The following is a 23,551-nucleotide window of genomic DNA, read 5'->3' as shown; positions in this document are numbered from 1 at the left end:
TGGGTTCTTTACCACTATCGCCACCTGGGGAACCCCAATTTAAAAGTTTATTTAAAGGTATCTGGCTTGGCTGCGACCCCTTTAAGAGACGCAAGGAAGGGGCCGGGGCTAGAGAGGCGGGCCTGTAAGAATCACGTGAGGTAGCGCCTGCGCAGAAGAGTCACGTGGTCGCTGGGCCGGGGAAATGGCGGCTCCAGGAGAGAGCGGGGCTTCGGGTGGTGGAGGCAGCACGGAGGAAGCATTTATGACCTTCTACAGTGAGGTAAACACCGAGTGAGGAATGGCGGCACTGGGGCGACCCCGCCCGGGGCTATCCTCCCAGTGGGAGAAGGCAGTGATCCTCCTGGCCTGGACCGTTGGGCGGCCCCTCCTGTCTGGCCTTTGGGGCGGTGGGGGACTCGGGGTGTGTGTGCGTCTCCTCCCGGTACTGCAGGGGGGAATCCCCTGGAAAACTGAAAAGGGGCGGGGGTCTGACGTCTGCGGGGAGGTGTCGAGCTTGGCCAACGAAGTGCTTGGGCGCGCGCAGAGTTCCCCAAGTTGGCGTAGTCCGGTGCTGTCTGCGGCTGGGAGATTTGGTCTACCTGGGGGCGACTTAAACGGCTTAGTCCCCGTTTGTATTCAAAACGGAAGCACTCTCCAGTCTTAGTCCTCTCTAGTGAGTTTTAGTAGTTATTTCTACCATTGGAGAACGCTAGGCATTGTGCATCATGCCATGTAGGCACTATCTCCATTTTACAGATGACATACCTGAGGTTTAGGGAGGTGAAATAATTTGTTCAGGGTCTTAGAGCAGATAATAGTTTGGTATCATGTTAGGACGGGAGTAAGTTTGGTTTGAGCCTCATTTACTGTCGCATCTCCATCGGGTACTGCGTAGTAGTTACTCAGTGAATATTTGTTAAGTAAATGAATGAATGAGTGGATGAACGAATAAATGAAAGAAAAGGATGACTCTTGGAGTCATAGGACCTCGGATTGGATTTTTGCATGGCTGTTAACGTGACTGTGACTGAATTCTTTCAAGCTATTGATTTTGCTAATCAATTTTCACGTTTGTAGAACGAAGTTTATTATTAAAACAAGAGTTTTAATGAGGGTTAAAAGAAAGCTTCATAAAATATAAAGAAGAAGCTACTTTGTAAAAGTTAAAAACAAGGCTGAATGTGAACTTCTTTAGCTTGGCGGGGATTTGAGGAATGGAGTTGCTCTCCACCTGGCTGTGATGTATTCAGAGATAAGCACCGTGTTACATTCACCTTTTATCTCTGGTATTTGTAACAGTGCTTGCTACATAGTTGGGCTTCCCCAGTGACTCAGACTGTAAAGAGTCTTACTGCAGTGCGGGAGACCCGGGTTCCATCCCTGAGTCGGGAAGATCCCCTGGAGAAGGAAGTGGCAACCCACTCCAGTAGTCTTGCCCGGAAAATCCCATGGATGGAGGAGCCTGGCAGGCTACAGTCCATGGAGTCAAAAAGAATCGGACACGACTGAGCGACTTCACTTTTGTTACATAGTAGTTTCTTCGAAGTAATACATTTTAAAACAACGTAGTACGTCCATTTATAGTCTACTTTCAAAATGCCTAATTCACTTTGAAGTGTTAATTTGCTGGTACCAGTGTTTTCTGGTGGCTCAGATGGTAAAGAATCTGCCCAGAAACTGCTGGTTATACAGAAGACGGGGGTTTGAACCCTAGGTGGGGAAGGTCCCCTGGAGAAGAGAATGGCTTCTCTCCAATATTCTTGCCTGAAGAATTCCATGGACGGAGGAGCCTGGCGGGCTACAGTCCATGGGATCGCAAAGAGTCAGACACTGAGCAACTAACAATAATGAGTACTGAACAATTATAGGGGAACTTGTTTTAATTTCCTAGTTTTTTTTTTTTTTAAGCAATCCTGGTTTGTTTAAATTTTAATGTCAATTTCATTTGTGAGCTGTATTTCACAGATGACTGTTATTTTGTGTGTGTGTGTGTGATGGAATATTTTCTTCTGGGGGCAATGACTTATGACTGTTTTGCTGTAGTTTGCTCTCTTCTTAGCTACCCAGTGATTATGAACAGAAGGGTTTTCATGAAATGAGTTATATGCTCATGGGCTATGGATTTCATATTAGGTACTGTACAAACATCATGGGTGTCTCATTTTCCCTTTTGTGGCCCCATTGAAATGAGCCGTATCTCTTATGAAACTCCAGCAGTGCTAGAGCTTGCCCTGCAGACACCTTTTTTAAATTTGAGATCTACACATTCACTGGCATGGTTTGTTTAATGAGAGAAAATGCCGTTTAATCATCATTCAACTTATGTTTATTGAGCACCTGATATGCACTAGGTCCTGTATTGTTTAGCTCCTGGAGAAATGGTAGCTGACAGCAGAAAGAAGAATCCCGTCTTCATAGGGCTTTCATCTTATAGAGAAGGCTAAATAATGAACAGATGTACGATATAGTGTTAGGTGGTGGTAAGTGCTATGAGGAAAAATGAGACTGGGAAAAAGAGAGTATGGTGGAAGGTGGGGAGTGGTGTGCTACTTTTACAAAAGTTAAGAGGGAAGATGCTGAGAAAGATTAGCTATTTTACCAGAGTTAAGAGGCAAGATGCTGAGAAGGATTAGTTTTTCCTGTTATTGAAATCCTTTCCAACTCTGTTTTGGCCATAGAAATAAAGATAGTATATATAATATGCCAGAGGTTCATTGCAGCTAAAATTTCAGTTCTGACGACAGCACCAAGGATGTTTTTCTGGGACTAGCCTGGTGCTTGTTCTCCTTAGTATTGTGTTCAGGTCAGGGATTTTTCTATTAGAGTTAGAAAGGTAGAGTTATTTGCTCCCTCCCACATATTTTTAGGTGTATTTTTTTAGTGTCTATTTCAGTGTAATTGTATTTTTCCTTTCTTAAAAAGTTGTGAATTAAGTTTGAACATTCACAAGTACGTCTTCCATCGTTAGAGTAGAAATTGAAGGTAATAGCTGTGACATATTTATTTTTGAATCTTCTTGCTCCCTGCTCTGGAGTGAAACTGTTGGGGTTAAAATTCTGGTTTACAACTTGAGTGATTGGGCAAAAATCTGAGTGGTTACAGAAAAGTTGAGTGGTTGCAAGTCAGTTGACCAAAGTCTCAGGTTTGTTTTCTGAAAAATGGGGATAATGGTGGTACCTACCATAAGGGGTTGTTGAGAGGAATGAACACCTGTAAAGTTTTTGTAATTTCACATTATATTAAAAGTCAGTAATTGGTAGCTGTTGTAATTATTCCTAAAGTGTTTAGCAAAATACCTTGAACATGTAGACACGCAAATAAATGTTTGCTGACCATGTCAGTGAGTTACTTGTTGAGATGACAATTTACAGTTCATTACTGAGCTTTACTAATGAGGTTTTTATTCCCTTTATTTTAGGTGAAACAAATAGAGAAGAGAGATTCAGTTCTAACGTCCAAAAATCAGATTGAAAGATTGACTCGTCCTGGTTCCTCCTACTTCAATTTGAACCCGTTTGAGGTGAGCTGTCTGATATTCATGTGGCCTGGAATAAGGAATTTTACCTAGCTGTGGGCAGACTTACTTCAAACACACACCTAATTGGTGCTATGCATAGTTGGAATTGAACTTGGGTGGCTTTACTGTGAGCAGAGCTTGCTGTCATCTTTTAGTAACCCAGATATATATAGATTTATTTTCAGGTGTGATGGAATAGCTAGCCTTGGTAAATTTAGGATCTTTGATTTAATTTATTTGTTAAAACTTTCCTGTTTCACCACAATAAAATAACTCAACAAGCAAAAAATGACCATATGATTATAGACAGGCATGTACACTTTTGAATTTCCTTAGTTTTATAACTTCAAACGTTTCTTGATAAAAGTAAATCATGTTTCTTATAAAAATTAGAAATATACAAACAGCAGGAATAGTCATGTATAATTCTATCTAAGAAAACACCTGTTTATTTAAAAAAATTTTTTTTAATTTGAAGTGTAGAATTTTTTAAAAGTATTATTTATTTATTTGGTTGCACTGGGTCTTCATTGCTGTGAGGGGGCTTTCTCTAGTCGTGGTGAGTGGGGACTACTCTTCATTGAGGTGTGCGGACTTCTTGTCATAGTGGCTTCTCGTGGGATTCAGTTTATGCAATGTTGACAAGAATAGCACAGAAGTGACGCTGCATTCTCTTTGTCACCTGTAAAGTGGAACATGATTTTGATTTAGCCTATTATTAATGATGTTAAGTTGATCTCTTAAAGAAGTGCCTGCTAGGCTTGCTTATGAAATTAACTTTCTTCCCCTTTCTAGGAACACTTTGAGAATGTGTGAATATACTGTCCTTGTTGAGATATCAGTTTATTCATTTGTCAGTGTAGACTTGGGGTTTCCTGTTTTATTCAGTGGGTTATGATTCAATATTATTTATTCTGTTGTTCACATATCCCAGATTTGACCAGCAGGTTACTTTCATGCCAGTGCTTATCTTTTTTTTTTTTTAAATCATTCTTTGATTTGTAGGCACTCTTGTACTTCTCTGAACCCAGCCTTGAATTAACTATTTCTTTGAGGATCTCTTGAATTCCTTTCAATGAAGAATGATATTTAGAAGTCAAGATTTGAGTGCTGGGCATACCCATTGCCATTGTCATTACTCCCAGGGCCTGTTGGTAGACAGGGCTAAGGCGTGTGTGTGTCTGTGTGTACACACATATACATGTATTACATAAAAGTTCAACCCAACACCACAGGGTTTATTCTAGGATGTTTTTCTTCCAATGTTCATAGTTCCCTTCTCTGATAGTAGTCTGGCTCCTGTTATCTTTATTTTTTGAAGTACTGGTATTTTATTTATGCATTTGGCTACCTCAGGTCTTAGTTGTGGCACACAGGATCTTCACTGCATTGTGTGGAATGTTTGGTTGCATTGCATGGACTCTCTAGCTGCGCCCCACAAGCTCAGTGGTTGTGGCACGCAGGCTTAGTCGCTCCTTGGCCTGTGGGAACTTAGTTCCCTGATCAGGGATCAAACCCTTATTCCCTGCACTGCAAGGCAAATTCTTAACCAAGGCCCTCCCACTGTCTCTAATATATACATGTGTACTTAATTGATCCCCCGGTAAGAGTCTGACCTCCCATCCCTTCCCTCGTGTGAGTGCCCTCCCCTCCCTACTTCACTCTCACACCCAGCCCAGGTTGCCTCCCTGTGCAGAAACCCTTCTCCCCACCTCTGAACTCTTCTCCTGCCAGGTCACCTTCACTGTGAGTGTGTGTCTCCTGGCTCTGCCTCCCATGCCTGCCCTCCACCCGCCGGGAGCTGTCTTCATCCTTCTTGGGTCCGGCATCCTCCCCATCAGGCAGGCATCCTTCCTGCCCTGCTGTGGCTTTGACACCCCATGTTAGGCTACCTTCCTCTGGGAACACCCTCGTCAGCTTTCTTGGGTTCTGACTCCACACTCCAGGTCACCCCCTGCGTGGAGGCCCTCTTCACTCTGCTCATGTTCCAGCTCTCTGTGCCAGTGATGCCCTCCTCCGTGGGCACCCCCCCTCACTGGGCCTCGGCTTGCACACCCCATGCTAGGCTTGGGCTTCACGGAGATGTCCTTGATGGACTCCTGCACTCTCTGCCCATCCATATTGGCAGTCTCACCCTGCTTAGGTTCTGCCACCGTGGGGCAGGCTGCCTGTCCATAGAGATGCCCTCTTCAACCCATGTTGGCACTTCCTGTCGAGCTCCCCTTCTGTGGATGCTCTTCTCACCCACTTTGGGTTCCAGCACCACGTGATTGGCTGACATTTCTCCTGGGGTTCCTGTCTTCTTTGCCCCAGATAGACTCTGACGCTCTGCTTGGGCCATCTTGACCCCCTTACCTGAAGTAGATGTCTACTTTGCCTGGTCCCACTTAACATATTTGAAGGAGAAGAAGAAAATGAAAAAGCTGAAACTTTATCATAACTAATCATTAATTAAGTGTAACTTAACTGATCATTAATCATTTAGTTATGATTTTGGGGAGGACAGAGGGGAAGATGATATACTTGAAAGGTGATAAAAGAATTTGGCGGTATATCCATTCTGTTGTACTTTTAAATTGAGGTAGTGTATACTGTGAACGGGGATCACTTGATTGTATAGCTTACCCCTTTATTCGTTAAGATAATTCGTGTTTTCTGTGGAGATCTGATTGATGAGGAGTAACATTGTTGGGACCAGGGTGAATGCTAGGATTTTGCCGTCCTGCCAGTTACTGTGGTTCTGGAAGTGGAACTGACTGCTCCATATCTCCTGTCCTGGCTGTAGGAAGTGTGTGTGAGTGTGTAAAGAATACGGTAAGGTTGACACACTTGAGGAGGTGCAAGGTGATGTTTAAGTTTGTAGGACTCCATGACTGTCCATTAGAACTTTTGTCTTTTCTCTTTTTTGACAAATACGCTGGCCGCTTTATAGTATGGGTGTCATTGTCGTCTTCTTTTTAAACTGAAGTATAGTTGATATATAGTGTTGTGCTAGTTTCAGGTGTATAGCAAGGTGATTCAGTCATGCATATATATGTGTGTGTTTGTGTGTGTGTGTATGTAAATATATATTCTTTTTCAGATTCTTTTCCATTATAGCTTATTACAAGGTATTGAATATAGTTCCCTGTGCTGTATAGTAGTGGGTCCTTGTTATCTGTTTTATATGTAGTAGTGTGTATCTGTTAATCCCAAATTCCTAATTCATCCACCCTCCACCCCATTGTCTTCTTGTAAAGTTGATTTTAGGCCCTAAGTCAGGATTAGGTATGCCTAGAAATTTAGGAAATCTTTCTGTTGAGGAAAAAACAAAATCTTCCATGTAGGAAAAAATCTCCAATTTAGGGAAATACTTCTGTTTCTGCATGCAACAACTCTTGAGACATCTAAATGAATCAGACTTTTCTCCAGAAGCAAGCAGACTGGTCTTTTCCTAGTAAGAAGTGATGTCATAATAGCTATTGGCTATTGGCTGTAAATTGAAATGTGAGTAGTCGTCTTATGTACCATTTTACTGAGCATCAGGTAGAAGAGGGACGCCGAGGGGTCTTATTACAGGAATTCTAATCCACGGGGCATCCCCTACCCCCACCCCACCATCAGTGCAGCTCCCTATTTAGACATATTTCTAACCATCAGCTATTATGCGAGCATCTCTCTCTCATGCATTCTAAGAATGTTTCCTCCCCCACTTCCTTTCATAAGCTTAGATGAATCTGTTCTCCTGCTCAGTCTTGCCTTCTTCATGTTCCTTTTTCCTATTTAACTTTAAAGCCCCAGAAGGCAGCACCACAGACTTTTGTTTTCTGTTTATTTTGTTTGGCACTTTGGAAAGAAAGATATTTGTCTCACAGGACTCTGGAACTTACACATTATTCACAGGTCAGAGAGTTCAGATAGGATCTAAGACTGGATTTCTCTTTCAAGCAGAAGATCCTAAAGGTGACAGTTGCACTTTATTTGAGTTCAGGAACTTATATTGATGTAAATGCCACAGTCAAGCGTTTTCATTTCTGTGTGATGATTTATTCACTCTCTGAGGTCCAAGACTGTGGATTTTTCTTTGCAGCATCCCCAAAGCCTGAGACATAGTAGGAGCTCAGAAAAATCTTCCAAGAGTCTGAACAGACCTGTGTGCTTCCTTAGAGTCATACTGATTGACATAGTATTTATCATTTTGGTAAGAATTACTTGTGACTTGTCTGTTCCTTCCCTCGTGGACCTTAAATTCCAAGATAACAGTAGTGAGCACAGTATCTAGCAATCCCAATTGCTCATAAATTTGTATTGAGTGTGTAAACTGGCTTCAAAGAGGTTTGGGCTGGTATAGGCCTGTTGTCTTTACTGTGTTTCATGGCTACATATGGCACCTCCAATGCTTAAAGACAGGAAAGGAGTTGGATTAGCTAACTTTGAAGGCACTCAGTGAATATATGTTGCAGTGATCAGTGTATATATGATCTGAGTCTTGGAAAAATAACTTTTGGCGTGTGTGTGTTGGTATGTGTATATTTATACATTTTTGTTGTATATGTCCACCTCTTTTGTGACCCCATGGATTGTAGCCCACCAGGCTCCTCTGTCCATGGGATTTCCCAGGCAGGAATACTGGAGCAGGTTGCCATTTCCTTCTCCAGGAATCTTCTCGACCCAGGGATCGAACCTGTGTCTCCTGTATTGGCAGGTGGATTCTTTACCTCTGAGTGACTGGGAAGCCCTATATTTATCCATACCCTCTTCATTTTTGCCAAATCATCTGACTTTGATGCTTCATGCCTAAGTATCTTAGCCTGCCTCTTCTCCAAACAAGAACACGTTTCCACATAATCACAACACTATTACCACACCTAGGAAAGACCACATTACTGCAATTCAATAAACATCATCGGGCATAGAGTCCACACTCAAATAACTCTAATTGTCCTAAAAAAAAAAAAACAAAAAAAAACCTCAGTTATAACTATTTTAGTTTCTAACCTGGGAACCAGTCAAGGTTTATGAAATACATTTGGCATGACTGGTTCTAGACTGTAGCTTTATTGAGGCTTCTTTGTGTGTGTGTGTGTGTGTGTGTGAAGGCGGGATGATTTCTATCCTTTCACATTCATCTGAACACCTTTTTGGGTGTGCTGGACTTCCGTTTGTTTGCTCCAATGCATTCCTTTTATTCAGAACCAGGAAAGGTAGCGTTCTCTAAATATTTGTGTGTGTGCAGTTATCTCCCTTTGTCTATAAATCTTATTTAGCTGCATTTTTCCTTTTGAGTGACTCCCCCCCCCCCCAATTCCTTTATCCCTTGGGGTGGTATGTATGGTGGGGGCACACTCATTCTTGAAAAGTCTTTGTTTTAAAGATTTTCCTTTTCCCTCATCCCCAGTTGTATGCCTGACATTTGAGAATGGGCATGCTCTTGTAGTAACCTTCAGAAGTCTCTTGAATGTAGGGGTGATTCAGCTTCCTTGCCTACCAATAACTCTGCTGCTGAAGGTGGGCTGTTTGAATGTTTGGACAGCTTGCTATAAATCTTGACATTACTCGTTGTCAAGTTTTTCTGAGACCCTGTAAGCATCTGACTAAGTTTGGCAGATTATTTTTCAGTTTTAACTTCTTTGGTATGTATTTTTCATTTCAAGATTTTTTTTTTCTCTTTATCCCCTTTAATGACTGATCATCAGTTCTATTAACCTCAAACACACTTATTTCTGACCCCTGTCATCTTTTCTAACCAGGCATCTCAAGCTGTATTATGATTCAGATCACCTGGGGGTCTTGTTGAAATCTCGATTCTGATTCAGTCACACTGATGTGGGGCCTGCTTTTCTGAATTTCCAACAGACCTTCTCACCCTCTGCCCTTTAGCTCTTCCTTATGCCTTGAATACTAAGTAAATAAATAGATGCTATGTTGAATCTATGGAGTAAACTGTGAAATCATCTGGTTTAATTGTATTTCTTAAAATGAACCCTTCTTTAAAAAACTATTTATGGTAGTTTAAAAAATGTTTTCCTTTATTTATCTTTGCATTTCTAAGTGTATAGTAACATGTTCAGCAGGTAGTAGCCACTGTGTAAATGTTTGAATGAATCTATGTTGTGGTGGTGGGATCAGAATCCTTGATGAGGAATGTCAACACCAGGATACCCAGGATTGGAGAAGAATGATAAAATTTGTTTTTAAACCATATTGTACAAAAAAATAACAGATTTTCCTGCCATTTCACTGTACCCTAGTTCTGCTGAGCTGGAATCAGAGTTTCCTAGAGCAAGCTCCAGGCATTGCTCTCAGGTTTCCACTCTGGGTTGAGAACCATTGAGTAAATTTGTGTAAATTTTAACATGGAGCCAAGTCGAATTTCTGAATTGAGGTGAAAATCAGGATATATTTAAAGTTATGAAAGGCAAGAACTTCCAACCAAGAATATGCTACCTGGCAAGACTCTTGTTTAGATTTGACAGAGAAATCAAAAGCTTTCCAAACACTCAAAAGCTAAGAGAATTCAGCACCACCAAACCAGCTTTACAACAAATGCTAAAGGAACTTCTCTAGGCAGGAAACACAAGAGAAGGAAAAGACCTACACAAAATAAACCCCAAATGATTCAGAAAATGGTAATATGATCATACATATTGATAATTGCCTTAAATGTAAATGGATTAAATGCACCAACCACAAGACAGACTGCCTGGATAGATGAAAACATGTGCATGTACATGTATCTCCATTTACCACATCACTCTATTTAAACCTCCAAATTGTATGTAATAATTTTATAAATGTTTCCATTATGACTTGCAGTTGTAATTATCTTTTATTTAGTTGATTGTGAAAACTGATAAACATCTTTTACTGTTGTTAAAAAAAAAATTCAGATAGTCTTGTGGGGGGGTACTTTATTTTAAGATCAACAGTTTTCGCTCATTTAAAAAAACAAACAGGTGGCCAGCCTAGTTATTTCCTTGTTGAGTTGCTATACTTTCTCCACATTTGCAAAGATAAGTAGAGGGTGGGTGCTTTTCTTAATGAAAAGGAGTGAATGAAGGAGGAAGGCAACATTTTTCTCATGGTCTGGAAGCATGTACTGGTTATAGGGTAATTTATTATTTTTCTGATGGAGTGAAAGTAACCACTGAATTAATTGAGAACCCTGAAACACTGTAGCTGTTACTCTGTTACTGGTTTACTCATTTCTATTTCTTGAACATTTTTTAGAACTGTTCTAGAATGCTGACAACTGTTAGATGCCAATTATAATTATTGGGCATCTCTTAAATCTATAAATTCTTTTAATCTCTTTTACAGTTTTGATTTTGATTCTTCCAGGTTCTTCAGATAGATCCTGAAGTGACAGATGAAGAAATAAAAAAGAGGTTTCGTCAGGTATGGTACTGTATTCCTGTAATAGGTGGAGTTTGAGCCTTTTGAAAGTGTGTTGAGCACGTGATTTTCTTAGGACTTAACTGTTACAACTTTGGGGCAAAAATATAACCTTTTTTTTTTTTCCCTTAAATTTTGTAATTCTTAAAAAAAATTACAGTGACTTAATATTAAATAATTGAATGACCATAGCTTACCTATGAATAGGATGAATTTTACATCCAAATAGAATCTCTCCAGCCCCTTAATTAAGAGGGGGAAGTACAAGGTAGAGTAGAAAGCTTTCACGGAGTCATGTTGTACAGTACTTACCAAATCCCCTGGCTCCTAGGAGAGTACATGTTAAATGATTCATAGCAGTGATTTACTTTTAAGATCCCATTTCTCAATAATTATATCTTTTGTGAACCTATATGAATACTCAAAAGATATCCGGTTTAATATGAAGAGTGCTTTCAGAAAGTTCCCTCAGAAAGGAGATCCAAGACCTCTGATTATTGCTTATTCTAATATTTAATAACTCAGGCTATAGAGTTTATAGTAGCCTTTTAAAACACCCTTCCAGTCTGGGGTTTCTCTGGTGGATCAGACGGAAAAGAATCTGCCTGCAATGCAGGAGACCTGGGTTCGATCCCTGCTGGAGACCTGAGTTCAGTCCCTGGGTTGGAAAGATCCCCTGGAGAAGGGAATGGCTACCCACTCCAGTATTCTTGTCTGGAGAATCCAATGGACAGAAGAGCTGGGCGGGCTACAGTCCATGGGGTCACAAAGAGTCAAACACAACTGAGCTACCAACACTTTGACTTTCAGTCCGGTTTTGACAGCTGAGTAACCCCCAGCCTTTTCCTTCATGAGCTGAATAATCATACTCCCTCTAATGTCTTTGTAAATTAAATTTTCTGTATATTTCATGCCTTTAAAATTTCTTTTTTCTTCAGCTTATATTTTTTATGTACTTATTAAAAAAGTTTTTTTTTTTGGCCACACTGTGAAGGATGCAGGATCTTAGTTCCCCCACCAAGGATCACACTTGCACCCCCTGCAGTGGAAGCACAGTCTTAACCACTGGACCACCAGGGAGTTCCCTATGATTGCTTTTTCAATACAGTTATTGCCTTGCCATTGCTGACTTGTAATCGTCTTCAGATCTATTATTAAGCCAAGGTATTTTTAATCTTTGCCTACCCAGTCATTTCCCATGATATAACTTGATAGTTTTTTTTGGTTCCTGAGTTCTACTCTGCAGTTATGTTCAGCGTTTGCCTCTTTTTCAATTTCTAGTTTTCTAATGTAGTACATTAGCAGTTTTTCCCAGTTAAATAAGCATTTATTATTCATAGTAAGAACTTTTAGACTATTTGTATAACAATACAAAGAACTCAGTAAGATTTTTTATTTAGTCGTTAATAGGCCCTAGTAGTTAAGAGTCTGTGCTGAAGTTGTATGACTGAGTTTCAGTCTTGGCTGTACCTCTTACAAGCACTGTGAGCTCTGGCAAGTTACTTTCAACTTTTCTGTGCCCTGTTACCTCATTTGTAAAATTCTTGTAACAGTGGTGACCACCCTGGGATTGTTATAAGGATTTGAATGAGGTTACACACATAAAGCAGTTAGCATAGGTCTTCTTTGTGTGCTATTGTTTATGTGTATTGGTATATGCTAAGTCCTTTACTTGCATTATCTCATTTCATCTTTACGACAACCCAGTGATCTAAAGGTAGACAGTGTTGTCCCACTTAGAGGAGGAAACTGAGGCGGAGATTAAGTGGACTGCTGAAGGTCTCACAGCCAGTTGGTGACTGCAGTTGGAATTGGAAGCCAGGACTCTGGCTCCAGTAGTCCTGGGCTTAGCGTTAGCAACACAGTCCCTGTGTTCACGCTGTTTCTGTCTTTCAGTGACAGGTCAGTGGTTCTTCACCCTGGCTGTCTGAAAGGGTCACCTATGGAGGGTTTTGTTTTTAATTTTTTAGTCATAAGAAGTTTTAATTATATTTTAAAAAGAATAAAGCAATGAGAGCCCATATATTCACCATCTGTATGCAGTGGGTTCCTTCAGTAGCTGTGTATTTTTGGTTGAATTGTAAATTACAGACACCATGATACTTAACACCTAAATACTGAAGCAGTTATCCCACCAAAGTAAAAGAGGACATTTTCTTTTTTCTTTTTTAATTGGAGTATAATTGCTTTACAGTGTTGTGTTTCTGCTATACAACAATGTGAATCAGCCATAAGTATACATATATCCCCTCCCCAAAAGGACATTTTCTTGCATAACTGCCTGTCACACCTAACAAATCAACACCAATTCCTTTCTATAATATCATCTGATACCCAGTCTGTTGCTCTGCTATGCTCAGTCATGCCTGACTCTTTGCCACCCCATACACTGTAGCCTGCCAGGCTGCCCTGTCCATTTAATTTTCCAGGCAAGAATACTGGAGTGGGTTGCCATTTCCTACTCCAGGGGATCTTCCCGACCCAGGGAAGGAACCCACATCTTTTGCGTCTGCTGCATTGGCAGGCAGATTCTTTATCATTGAGCCACCTGGGAAGTCTGTGTGATACACAGTCTAGTAGAGATTTAGAAGAGATTTAAAAAGTACAGATGCCAGCAACTCATTCAGAAGGTCTCAGGTTGGAAAGTAGACCTCTGTATTCCTAAAAATCTTCACAAGGTTCAAGCACAGCCGGAACTGAGAGCTACTTCTTCATATTAGAAATTCTTTCAGGAAAGAGATGATATCTCAGACCTGTTTAATCCTCTTTAGTGCTCCATACAATAAACATAAAAGGAACTTGGTGCTTTTCATTTTTCCCTTCCCTCACCCAAATTATCAGAGCATCTTCATGATGCCAGGCTGATATTTGTTCTCAACTAGCTGTTTTCCACCTGTGTGCATTTACCTGTTGATATTTGAATTTTATTAAGGACTAATACAATACCTCTGGGCATTTTATGACATTTATCAATTTTTTAAAAATTGCTTCTGGCTAACAGTTTTTGCCCTAGTATCTTAGAGCTTTTGGTTGTAGAGAGGTGCAGTGAAGGTTAAGAGTTAGTAAATGTTCCTCTTACTGAAAGACTAACTTTTCTCTGATTATAGTTATCCATACTGGTGCATCCTGACAAAAATCAAGATGATGCTGACAGAGCACAAAAGGCTTTTGAAGGTATTTGTAAATTTACCTGCTTGTGAGTAACATTGTGTCAATGCTAAGGACTAACTGTTCCTAGTCCTGGATCAAGAAAAGAATGTTGTAGTTTTGTCTTCTGGTCAGGAAGAAGCTGTGGTTTTCAGAATAGTTGTCATTCAAAGCAGAATGTTGCTGTTTAGAAATAGACCTTAACTTTGCTTAGTTAAAACTTGTGTGTGCCAACGAAGACTATTACTGCGTAGGCTCATTTTTTTTTCCTTTGAACATAAAAAATAATTGGAAGAATTTGATCACTGAATTAAATCTAGATATGGTATAATTAGCCTTGAGCATATATTTAATTTTCTTCCAAGGCTCTCAAAGAAAGTCATTGCCATAGTTGTATGTTTTTAAATTAGTGTAACAACAGTAAATAATTTAACAAAGTAGGGAATGCTTTTAGATGGCACAAGTCCATTTGCACTGCCTGAGTAGAGTTCAGACTTTGAGAGGGTGTTTGCAGAAACAGTTAATTTCAATGTTTTGCATTAGCTGTGGACAAAGCTTACAAGTTGCTACTGGATCAGGAACAAAAGAAGAGGGCCCTGGATGTAATTCAGGCAGGAAAAGAATACGTGGAGCACACCGTAAGTATTTATAGTGCTGCTGTGTTTACAGGAAGTATTAGCACGCCTTGGGCACCCTGTCGGAGGGTAAATGTTCACGTTGACATAGCAACGCCGGCCTGGCCTGACTGCTCCTGTGGTCTCCGCTCCTTTGCGGTGGCGGTGGCCATGCGCAGTGCGTGCCTGAAGCTGGCATTCACTCCTAGCGCTGAGGGTGCGTGGCCAGGACGCTGCACCTACCTCTTTCCCCAGCAGCCCCGTGCGCGGAAAGCTCTTCCTGTCCTCTCGGCGCTGTGCCCTGTTCTGAGAGTGGAACAGTAGAGCCGCCATGCTGCTGCTTGGCCCTGGACTGTTATCCTTGTCTCTGTGAAAGGGCTGAAACAGGGGCTTGAGAAAGTCTGGCAAGGCCATATGAGTACATTTAAAAAAAAAAGGAGGAGGTACATGTCTGTTAATAGCAGGGTTGGGAAGGACTCAACTGAAATGAATTCAGTTATAGCTGGCTTTATTTTTTTGCAATAACCTAAATCTCCTGAGTGGTGGGAAGTGTTAAGAAACTATCTTAACTATTTTCTAATAGCTATCTTAAGAAAGGTCTCTGTTTTAATTTTTCACCTGCTAGGGCAAAACTCTTGAGGCTGTTTTATAAGGGCAATTTCTATTGGGAAGGAATATAGATGTGACCTTTGATTTGAAGAGCTTTGGTATCTGTAACAACTCTATAACCAATCATAGTAATGAGGCCAGTTTAGATGAAGGAAATGAGTAAAAAGAATAGACAGACTGCCATAACTGTGTCTTGTTGGTCAGACGCTGGAATTCAAGGGCCAGATTCTGGTAGACACCCAGGAAAGGACCTGACGATTTGTCCACGAATTATTGTGATAGTTACCCTTCCTCTATATTTTGCCTGTAAAGGCGCCACCACTGTCAGGCTGTCTGACCACAGGGTGGCAGCAGGGCCTTTCTGAGCTTGGAAGGCACTTGACGTTTTGCTGGGCTGAGTGGTTCTTTATTGGAGTAAAAGCCATTCTTAGGTGAATGGGTATATTTATTTTCTGGGGGGGATCTCAGTGGTGGCCAAAATGATGTGAAAATTGTTGGTTTAAAGAGGTTTCCCAGAATGCAGGTGTAGAAATGCCAGAAAACAGCCATATTTGATGCTACAAATTCTGTAGCTTCTTTAAAACTTGACAGATCTACTTTCTTTGCTATAAACATATAACCACAAGCCCTGAAAGATAAATGCATAATCTGTTCAATGTAGCAAAGACTCTTTGGATCTGACCTGGTATGTGAGTTGGGGACAGCTCCCCTGTCTGTCCCACGGTGTTGGATTTTAGATGAGGAGGAGAAAGGACCCCGGTTCCTCATTTTCTTCTATTGCATTGCTGGTTTGGAGGGGAGGCAGGGGCTTATCTTTTTTCAATGCAGACTTTTTGTTACAACTGTAGAAAAGTGCACACATCATATGTGTGCAGCTTAATGGATATTCTCAAAGTATAAGTGCTCATTTTTTGATGGAAAAAAAATTCTTTTTAGGTGAAAGAGCGAAAAAAGCAATTAAAGAAGGAAGGAAAGCCTACAAATGTGGAGGAGGATGACCCTGAGCTGGTAGGTTTGAAATGGGAAAAGCCACTTCATTTCATGTGAATGGTTCACAGCCGTTGGGTTAAAGAGAGGGAGGTTTGAAGATTGATGTGCACATGCTGGAAGCAGGTTACCTTAAAATATTAACAGGTACATTCATTCTGCTTTTTGAAAAATCCAACTCTTTGGGGGACAGAGGACTACGGCTTTTCCTTTAAGGATATGTCTGCTTGTTGGAGCTCACACTTGACTTTATAAAACACTCAAAGCATCGTCCATAGTTCCTGCTTTTAATTTCTCCTGAAGAACATTGCAAATTGAGGTACCCATGAAGCAGATCAAGAGCAGAATCCTAGATTGTTTTTTTCAGGTACCTCACCTGTATCTTGATTTCAACAGCAGTTATTTTTAGAGTCTTAGGTTTAACTCTTTTTAAAGCATTCCACTTGGTTTTAAAAGAACCAACTAGGGCTTCCCTGGTGGCTCAGTGGTAAGGAATCCGCCTGCCAGTGCAGGAGACATGGGTTCAACCCCTGATCTGGGAAAATCCCACAGGCCTCAGAGTAACTGAGCACGAAGCCACAGTTACGGAGCCCACGCACGGGGACTGCTGAAGCCTGCATGCCCTGGAGCCTGTGCTCTGCAACAAGAGAAGCCACCGCGATGAGAAGCCCATGCACTGCTGCTTGAGAGTAGTCCCTGCTCACCACAGCTAGGGAAAAGCCCGTGCAGCAAGGAGGACCCAGCAAATAAACACACCAGCAAATATTTGTTTTTGTAACCACACATCAATTTCTGTGATGTTTTAAATCACCCAAGTACAGTGCGGCTGCAGCTGGGATAGTCAGCTTGGGAGCAACCAGAGTGACTCTGGGTACACAGCTGTCTACCAGCTGCGGGTCCCCAGTGTGCTTCAGGGAATCATATGCTTCCAGGGAGATGGCAAGCATCAGTCAATCCTGTGGGTTCTTCAGTGGGGATTGGTTAAGAAAGAGATTCTACTTATATATTTGTGTCTCATTGCGTTACTAGCCTGAAAAATTTCAGTTAGGTCAAGTAACTTGATCCACATGCTTATCTTAAAAGATTCACAGAGGGGCAACTGTCTTGCTAGGGCTGCCTCCTATCAGCTTCTTCAATCAGCAGTTGGTCCCCTCTTCTGTGTGGTAACACTGCTTCTTGAGAGCTGTTGCTGCTACTGCTGCTGCTAAGTCGCTTCAGTCGTGTCCGACTCTGTGCGACCCCATAGATGGCAGCCCACCAGGCTCCCCCGTCCCTGGGGTTCTCCAGGCAAGAACACTGGAGTGGGTTGCCGTTTCCTTCTCCAATGTGTGAAAGTGAAAAGTGAAAGTGAAGTCCCTCAGTCGTGTCCGACTCGTAGCGACCCCATGGACTGCAGCCCACCAGGCTCCTCGGTCCATGGGATTTTCCAGGCAAGAGTACTGGAGTGGGGTGCCATCTGTTAGGCCATCTTTTCTGCTGGATTTTGGGTTTACTCCATTTCAGTATTGTAGTTTTTTCTCCTCAGCCCTACTTTCCCTTCTCTTTATCCTTTTTAGTCTTTTCTGAATACTCTTATAAATATTCCTTGGTCCTTCTCTGTTGTTAAGAACCTTACCTGTTTTTTAGTTATTCCCCTCCCCCCCGCCCGGCCCCGATTATAAAGGAATACATGCTACTGATAGAAAATTCAGAAAAAGCAGAGAAATATAAAAAAATTAAAATCACCAGAAACGGTTCATTTAAAAATATTGAAATATTCATATGGATTCCATTGCCTCTTTAATTGTCCTTATTAGGGACTGGAGTTTGTCAGCATTGCTTTCCTTGAGCAGTGCCTGGCAGGTAACAGTGTTCAGAAGTGATAGTAATTTGAGGATTCCTTTATTTCCCTTTTTTTCCATATATCATCCTTTGCTCTAGTGTCTCTGATTTTAGAATATAAACCCTATGAAATCTGCATGATGGGTTATTTTTTTATATTTCTTTGTATATTGAAAATATACAAAGTGTTTATATTGTGTTATAAATATAACATTGTGTTATCTGTTTCTGTCAATGTGTGAGTCAGGATACCCAGTTTCAATGGGTCCAGCTGAGCCCCCAGACGATGGTGGTTTGAACGAGTGAGTGCCCTTTCTCCCCCGTGCAGCCGTCTTTGGGAGCATGGCCGCTGCACTGTGTGGATTCGAGGGCTCGGGGGCCTCCAGTAGCTCTGCCACCAAGTGTGTCTTCTTACACCTTACCAAGTGTGCTCCCTCCAAGCACATTCCGGAAAGTAGCTGCATCACTTTTCCTTACAACTCATTCGCTGAAACTTAAGTTACATGGCCACACCTAGCTACAGAGACGCTTGGGAAATGCAGGCATTTATGCTGGGTGGCCATGTGCCTTGAGATAAGGGATTGTCACAAGAAGGGGGAAGAGATAATGGGGTGAGGATGGGGACAACTAGTAGCTCTGCCTCAGCTGAGAGACTTCCGGGACCGGTCTGCTTGATGGCATCTGCGTATCTCTAGTTGTACCTCAAGTGGTGCCTCACTCAGACTAATTATAAAATATGTGAACAAAGAAAAATTGGATGTTATTTTTGCCAGTTGGAAAGGGCCCTCCGAAATTTCAACGGTTGTGATAAGCATCGAGTTGCTTTTGTTTTCCTCATTGGTGCTTTTTTACCCGCGCAAGGCTCCTCTGTATCATCCCCATGTGGAAGAGTTCATAGACGGATGTGTTATTTATCTCCCAGGAGAGAGCCAGCTTCAGTTTTTCCTTGTTGGTTTAATTTGCTTTTGTCCTGGGTGCCATCAAAAAATATTTATTCAAATTGCTGATAAAATATTTACTTTTCTTTGTTCTTTTTTTTTTATAGTTCAAACAAGCAGTATACAAACAGACAATGAAACTCTTTGCTGAGTTGGAAATTAAAAGGAAAGAGAGAGAAGCCAAAGAGATGCATGAAAGGTATATATTGGTATATTCGTTTAAGCCATGTCTAAATAGCTAGATTAACCAAGATGGTCTTTGAGGATTTTTCTGATGAAGCAGTTACTCTGCAGTGCATCATTTAAATACTTGAAATAGCAAAAGTTTTGAATCACTAGGGTAAGGCATTCTGTCTGACTTCTGGGAAATACTGAATAGGCTTGTCCTTGGGGCGTTTATAATCAAGAGTGCTGTGTGTTTCCTTCCTGATTTCTTGGAGTGAAGTAGGCAGTTACTGAGGCCAGAGCCATTTGTGTGAATAGTGGCTGCAATTTTGGTGAGTATTCAGTGTTGTACAATGTGATCTCTTAGAATGTACTTATTGTCCTAAAGTGTGATTTGTCTTCCTCATCGGAAATCTTGAGGCTGGGGCTTCCCTGATGTTCAGTGGTTAGAACTCCATGCTTTTCACTGCTGAGGGTCTGGTTCAATCCCTGGTCAGGGAACTAAGATCTCAGAAGCCAAGCAGTGTGACCAAAAAAAATAAAAATAAAAATCTTGAGGTTAATTTAGTTTACATATTTTGTATTGTTGATTGGTGTTCAGCAATAACTAGGTTTTGTTAGTTGGGATTGTGTGAAATGGCTTGTTTGGGGATAGGGTTTTGCGCAGAAATCCTCCTGAACGAGAACTTTTGCTGTTGTGATGGTCACTGTCACAGAAGTAAGGTGGCCTGGGTTCTCAACATGGCTTTGTCAGGGTCTGAGCCCAGAACACCCGATTAGTGTTGGCTTTGATGACCTGATCTGTCTATCTCTGTATTGGCAGTGTCTGTATTTTGCCCCACAGCCCTGCCCACGGTCTCATCTGCATGTTTTAGAATGAGACATTCATGAAGTGCTCTGAGCCCTTTCCAGGAGAACCCTAGGGAATTGACTTACTTTGTACACTGGCTTCTGTGGGGAAGATTCCTAACTTGTATGGTTAACACAGTCTCCAAATACCATCTAAATCCTGTGGTTTGGTTTTCCTCCTAGGAAGCGACAACGGGAGGAAGAGATTGAAGCTCAAGAAAAAGCCAAACGAGAAAGGGAGTGGCAGAAAAATTTTGAGGTGAGTTTCCAAGGTGATGGGGAACTCTTATTCCAGAGGGAGAAAGCTTCCCAGCTGAGAAACTTGATTGCTGGGCAGTCGCAGGACTGCCTGGGGCAGACTGTGGGGGAGATGGCACGTGTGGGGAAGAGTAGGGGCTTTGGGGACCGAGTTCTGGCTCAGCCGCCTCTCTACTGCGGAGCTTGTTGGCAGGGATGTGACAGGCAGAGCTGCCAAATGGGCTCAAGACAGTGGTTCACACATTTAATTTAGGGATAAACATGGAGCAGTGCCCCACTTAGAGGTCTGTGAGTAGAACCCGAGGTTCTTGTAACCCCCAGTGTCCTGCCTGCAGAGAGACTTCGGGCTTTATTCCTCTTTGACATCCTGGTTCATCCTTCAGAGGCTCAGCCCAGTTTCCTGAATTGAGCCACATTTGGTCTTATCTTCTGTTAACATGTAGGATTCAGGATAGGGATAGGCTAACCAGAGATGATGGCTTTGTTTCTGTCCCACCACATGTGTGCAGAGAGAGAAAATGAGAAGGCCCCTCTGTAAGGGGGAAGGATTCCTGTGGTCCTCCCAGCACAGCTGGCCGGGCATTATGCTGGTTTCACACCTCCATCCAAATTTTAAGGGGCAGAAGGAAGGTGTCGGGGAAAGAGTGACTGTACTGCTGGCCAGACAGATGGCTTTGAGAAAAGGATGCAGCCTCTGAGCCCTGGTGTCCTTGTTTGTGAAGTGGTGGTGGCATGACACACCGCAGCTTTTTATGAGGGTCAGAAATGTTGTTCAGTCACTAAGTCGTGTCTGACTCTGCAACTCCATGGACTGCAGCACACCAGGCTTTCCTGTCCTTCACTGTCTCCCAGAGTTTGCTCAAGTTCATGTCCATTGAGTTGGTGATGCTATCTAATCATCTCATCCTCTGTCATCCCCATCTTTTCCTGCCCTCAACCTCTCCTACATTGATGTTTTCCAGTGAGTCAGCTCTTCGCATCAGGTAGCCAAAGTATTGGAGCTTCGGCTTCAGCATCAGTCCTTTCAGTGAATGTTCAAGGTTGATTTCCTTTAACATTGACTGGTTTGATCTCCTTGCAGTCCAAGGGATTCTCAAGAGTCTTCTCCACAAGAGTGCTTCTCTTCAGCACAATTCAGAAGCGTCAGTTCTTCAGTGCTCAGCATTTTTTTTATGGTCCAACTCTCACATCCATACGTGAGGATTAGAAATAGCATGCACTATTATTAGAAACAGCACTAAATATTTAGTCCAGAGGTCCCCAACAAAGGATAGCCTCATTGTCATGAGTTTTACTTATCTCATCCTCCTTCTCAGCTTGTGGCTCATCCTGCCTTCTCGGGGGTGGTATGACTCTTTCTTGGGCCCATGGAAGTAGGGGGAAGCCTCTGCTTTGTTATACTGTAATAATTCCAGAGGGCCAGGCCAGGTTGGCATACAAGGGGGATGGCAGAGCAGGTGTAGCCCTTCCTTTCCCCAGTTGGTTTCCTCACCTCAGACCCCTTTTGTGTTTAGGAAAGTCGAGATGGTCGCGTGGACAGCTGGCGAAACTTCCAAGCCAATACGAAAGGAAAGAAAGAGAAGAAAAACCGGACCTTCCTGAGACCACCAAAAGTAAAAATGGAGCAGCGTGAGTGACCGCCAAGGGTCACGGCCCAGAACCTTCCCCGACTATCTCCCTCCTGCTTTGAAGGACTCATTCTTTCCTCCCATTTTCACCCCAACATAGAGTAGTATTTGCTTTTTAGTCCATTTTGTTTTCAATACAATTTAATACCGATCAGAGTAATTCTTTTGTACATTGAAATGAGGGGCTCGGTTTAAAAAGAAACACCCCCCCCTCCCCACCCCCCAGACCAACTGGGACTGGAAGGTGCTGCCTTCTCTTCCCACAGCCTGTAACTTCATGTTTTGTACTTCACTGAAGTGTGATGGTTAGAAACGTCGTGTGTAGTTTGTGGAAATCATCCAGTTAAACACACTGCTGACTCTGGTGTTGCCGTGACTTCAGAGACAAGCCTGGGCCACCTTAGGAAGCCCCTTCGCTTCGGTTGCTTGCTTCTGGGTGTGGCGTCCTTCGAAGCCCCAGATCAGATGGGAAGGCCGCCAACACCCAGAGCGGTCACTGGACGCCCCGACGTCCTTGGAGTTAGGCATGTGCTTTCCCATCTGACTGGCCAACCTGCGTGGCATGAGGCTCCAAGCTACCCAACCCGTTCACCTTCCAAAGAGCTAGCCGTGCTCCATCCCGTACTGTGGTGTCCTCGCCTATCTGCATTTGTTAGTGGTAATATTCTGTATGTGTAATAAATTTTTATACCCTAACCGCTCATGTACTGGTGCTCAGGTATTGTTCCACGGGTGGGTCTCTTGTTGGGCTCGGCCCAGCTGCAGAGTGCTTTGGATTTGGACAGACCTGGCTTCTGACCACTTAGGTGCTGAACCTTAGTTTTCTTCACCTGTAAATGGGAATATAGATCATTGGCACCTTTTAGGGAGGATTAGCTACAGCTTATCGGAGAAGGCAATGGCACCCCACTCCAGTACTCTTGCCTGGAAAATCCCATGGACAGAGAAGCCTGGTAGGCTGCAGTCCATGAGGTCGCTAAGAGTTGGACACGACTGAGTGACTTCACTTTCACTTTTCACTTTCATGCGCTGGAGAAGGAAATGGCAACCCACTCCAATATTCTTGCCTGGAGAATCCCAGGGTTGGGGGAGCCTGGTGGGCTCCGTCTATGGGGTCGCACAGAGTCGAACACGACTGAAGCGACTTAGCAGCAGTAGCAGCTGCAGCTTATATAAAGTAGCTACCATAGTGCTCAGCGGGTGTTGCCCATGTTATTTCTGTGTGAAATGAAAATGCTGATTCTTTTGAGGATTAAATGAAATAGTGTATGAATGCATCCTGTCTATGCTATATATACTCTGGTGTCCTGCTGGCTGTGAGAGACAGGACTAGCCCTCAGGAGGGACATAGGAGAAAGAAACATGACACTTAAAACGTGAAGATTGAAACTGGGTGACTTGAAGCTAGACTTTAACAATGTTTTGCAGTAAAGAGTTTCAGTAATCACCGAGGTACAATGAATGTCTTGTAGTGTCAAGAGATCCTATAACTTCTGACTTGCGTTTCTATGGGAAGGGACAAGCTTGGGTGTCTTACTGTCCTTCTAAGTGCAGCTGAGTCCAAACTGCAGGTGATGAGGCCACCAGGGTGGCTGGGTGGGGTTTTAACTAAAAGCCGACCGAGGTAGAGAGAGGAAACTGTTTAGTCGCCCTGCAGAGTGA

General features: G+C 42.4%; 1 protein-coding gene across 1 annotated transcript; it reads left to right on the top strand.

Annotated features, from left to right (window-relative positions):
• Nucleotides 1-155: 155 nt before the first annotated feature.
• DNAJC8 (DnaJ heat shock protein family (Hsp40) member C8) lies at nucleotides 156-22,585 on the top strand. Its single transcript, XM_043909443.1, has 9 exons — nucleotides 156-262; nucleotides 3,401-3,502; nucleotides 10,820-10,876; nucleotides 13,981-14,047; nucleotides 14,564-14,658; nucleotides 16,180-16,251; nucleotides 19,097-19,188; nucleotides 20,187-20,262; nucleotides 21,776-22,585. The coding sequence occupies exons 1-9, from the start codon at nucleotides 185-187 to the stop codon at nucleotides 21,896-21,898; spliced, it is 762 nt and encodes a 253-aa protein (XP_043765378.1). The 5' UTR covers nucleotides 156-184; the 3' UTR covers nucleotides 21,899-22,585.
• Nucleotides 22,586-23,551: the final 966 nt, after the last annotated feature.

Source organism: Cervus elaphus, chromosome 8 (genome assembly GCF_910594005.1).
Source record: "Cervus elaphus chromosome 8, mCerEla1.1, whole genome shotgun sequence".
NCBI classification, from domain to species: domain Eukaryota; kingdom Metazoa; phylum Chordata; class Mammalia; order Artiodactyla; family Cervidae; genus Cervus; species Cervus elaphus.
Note: the sequence above shows the minus strand (reverse complement) of the source record. Positions and strands in the feature narration are given on the sequence as shown.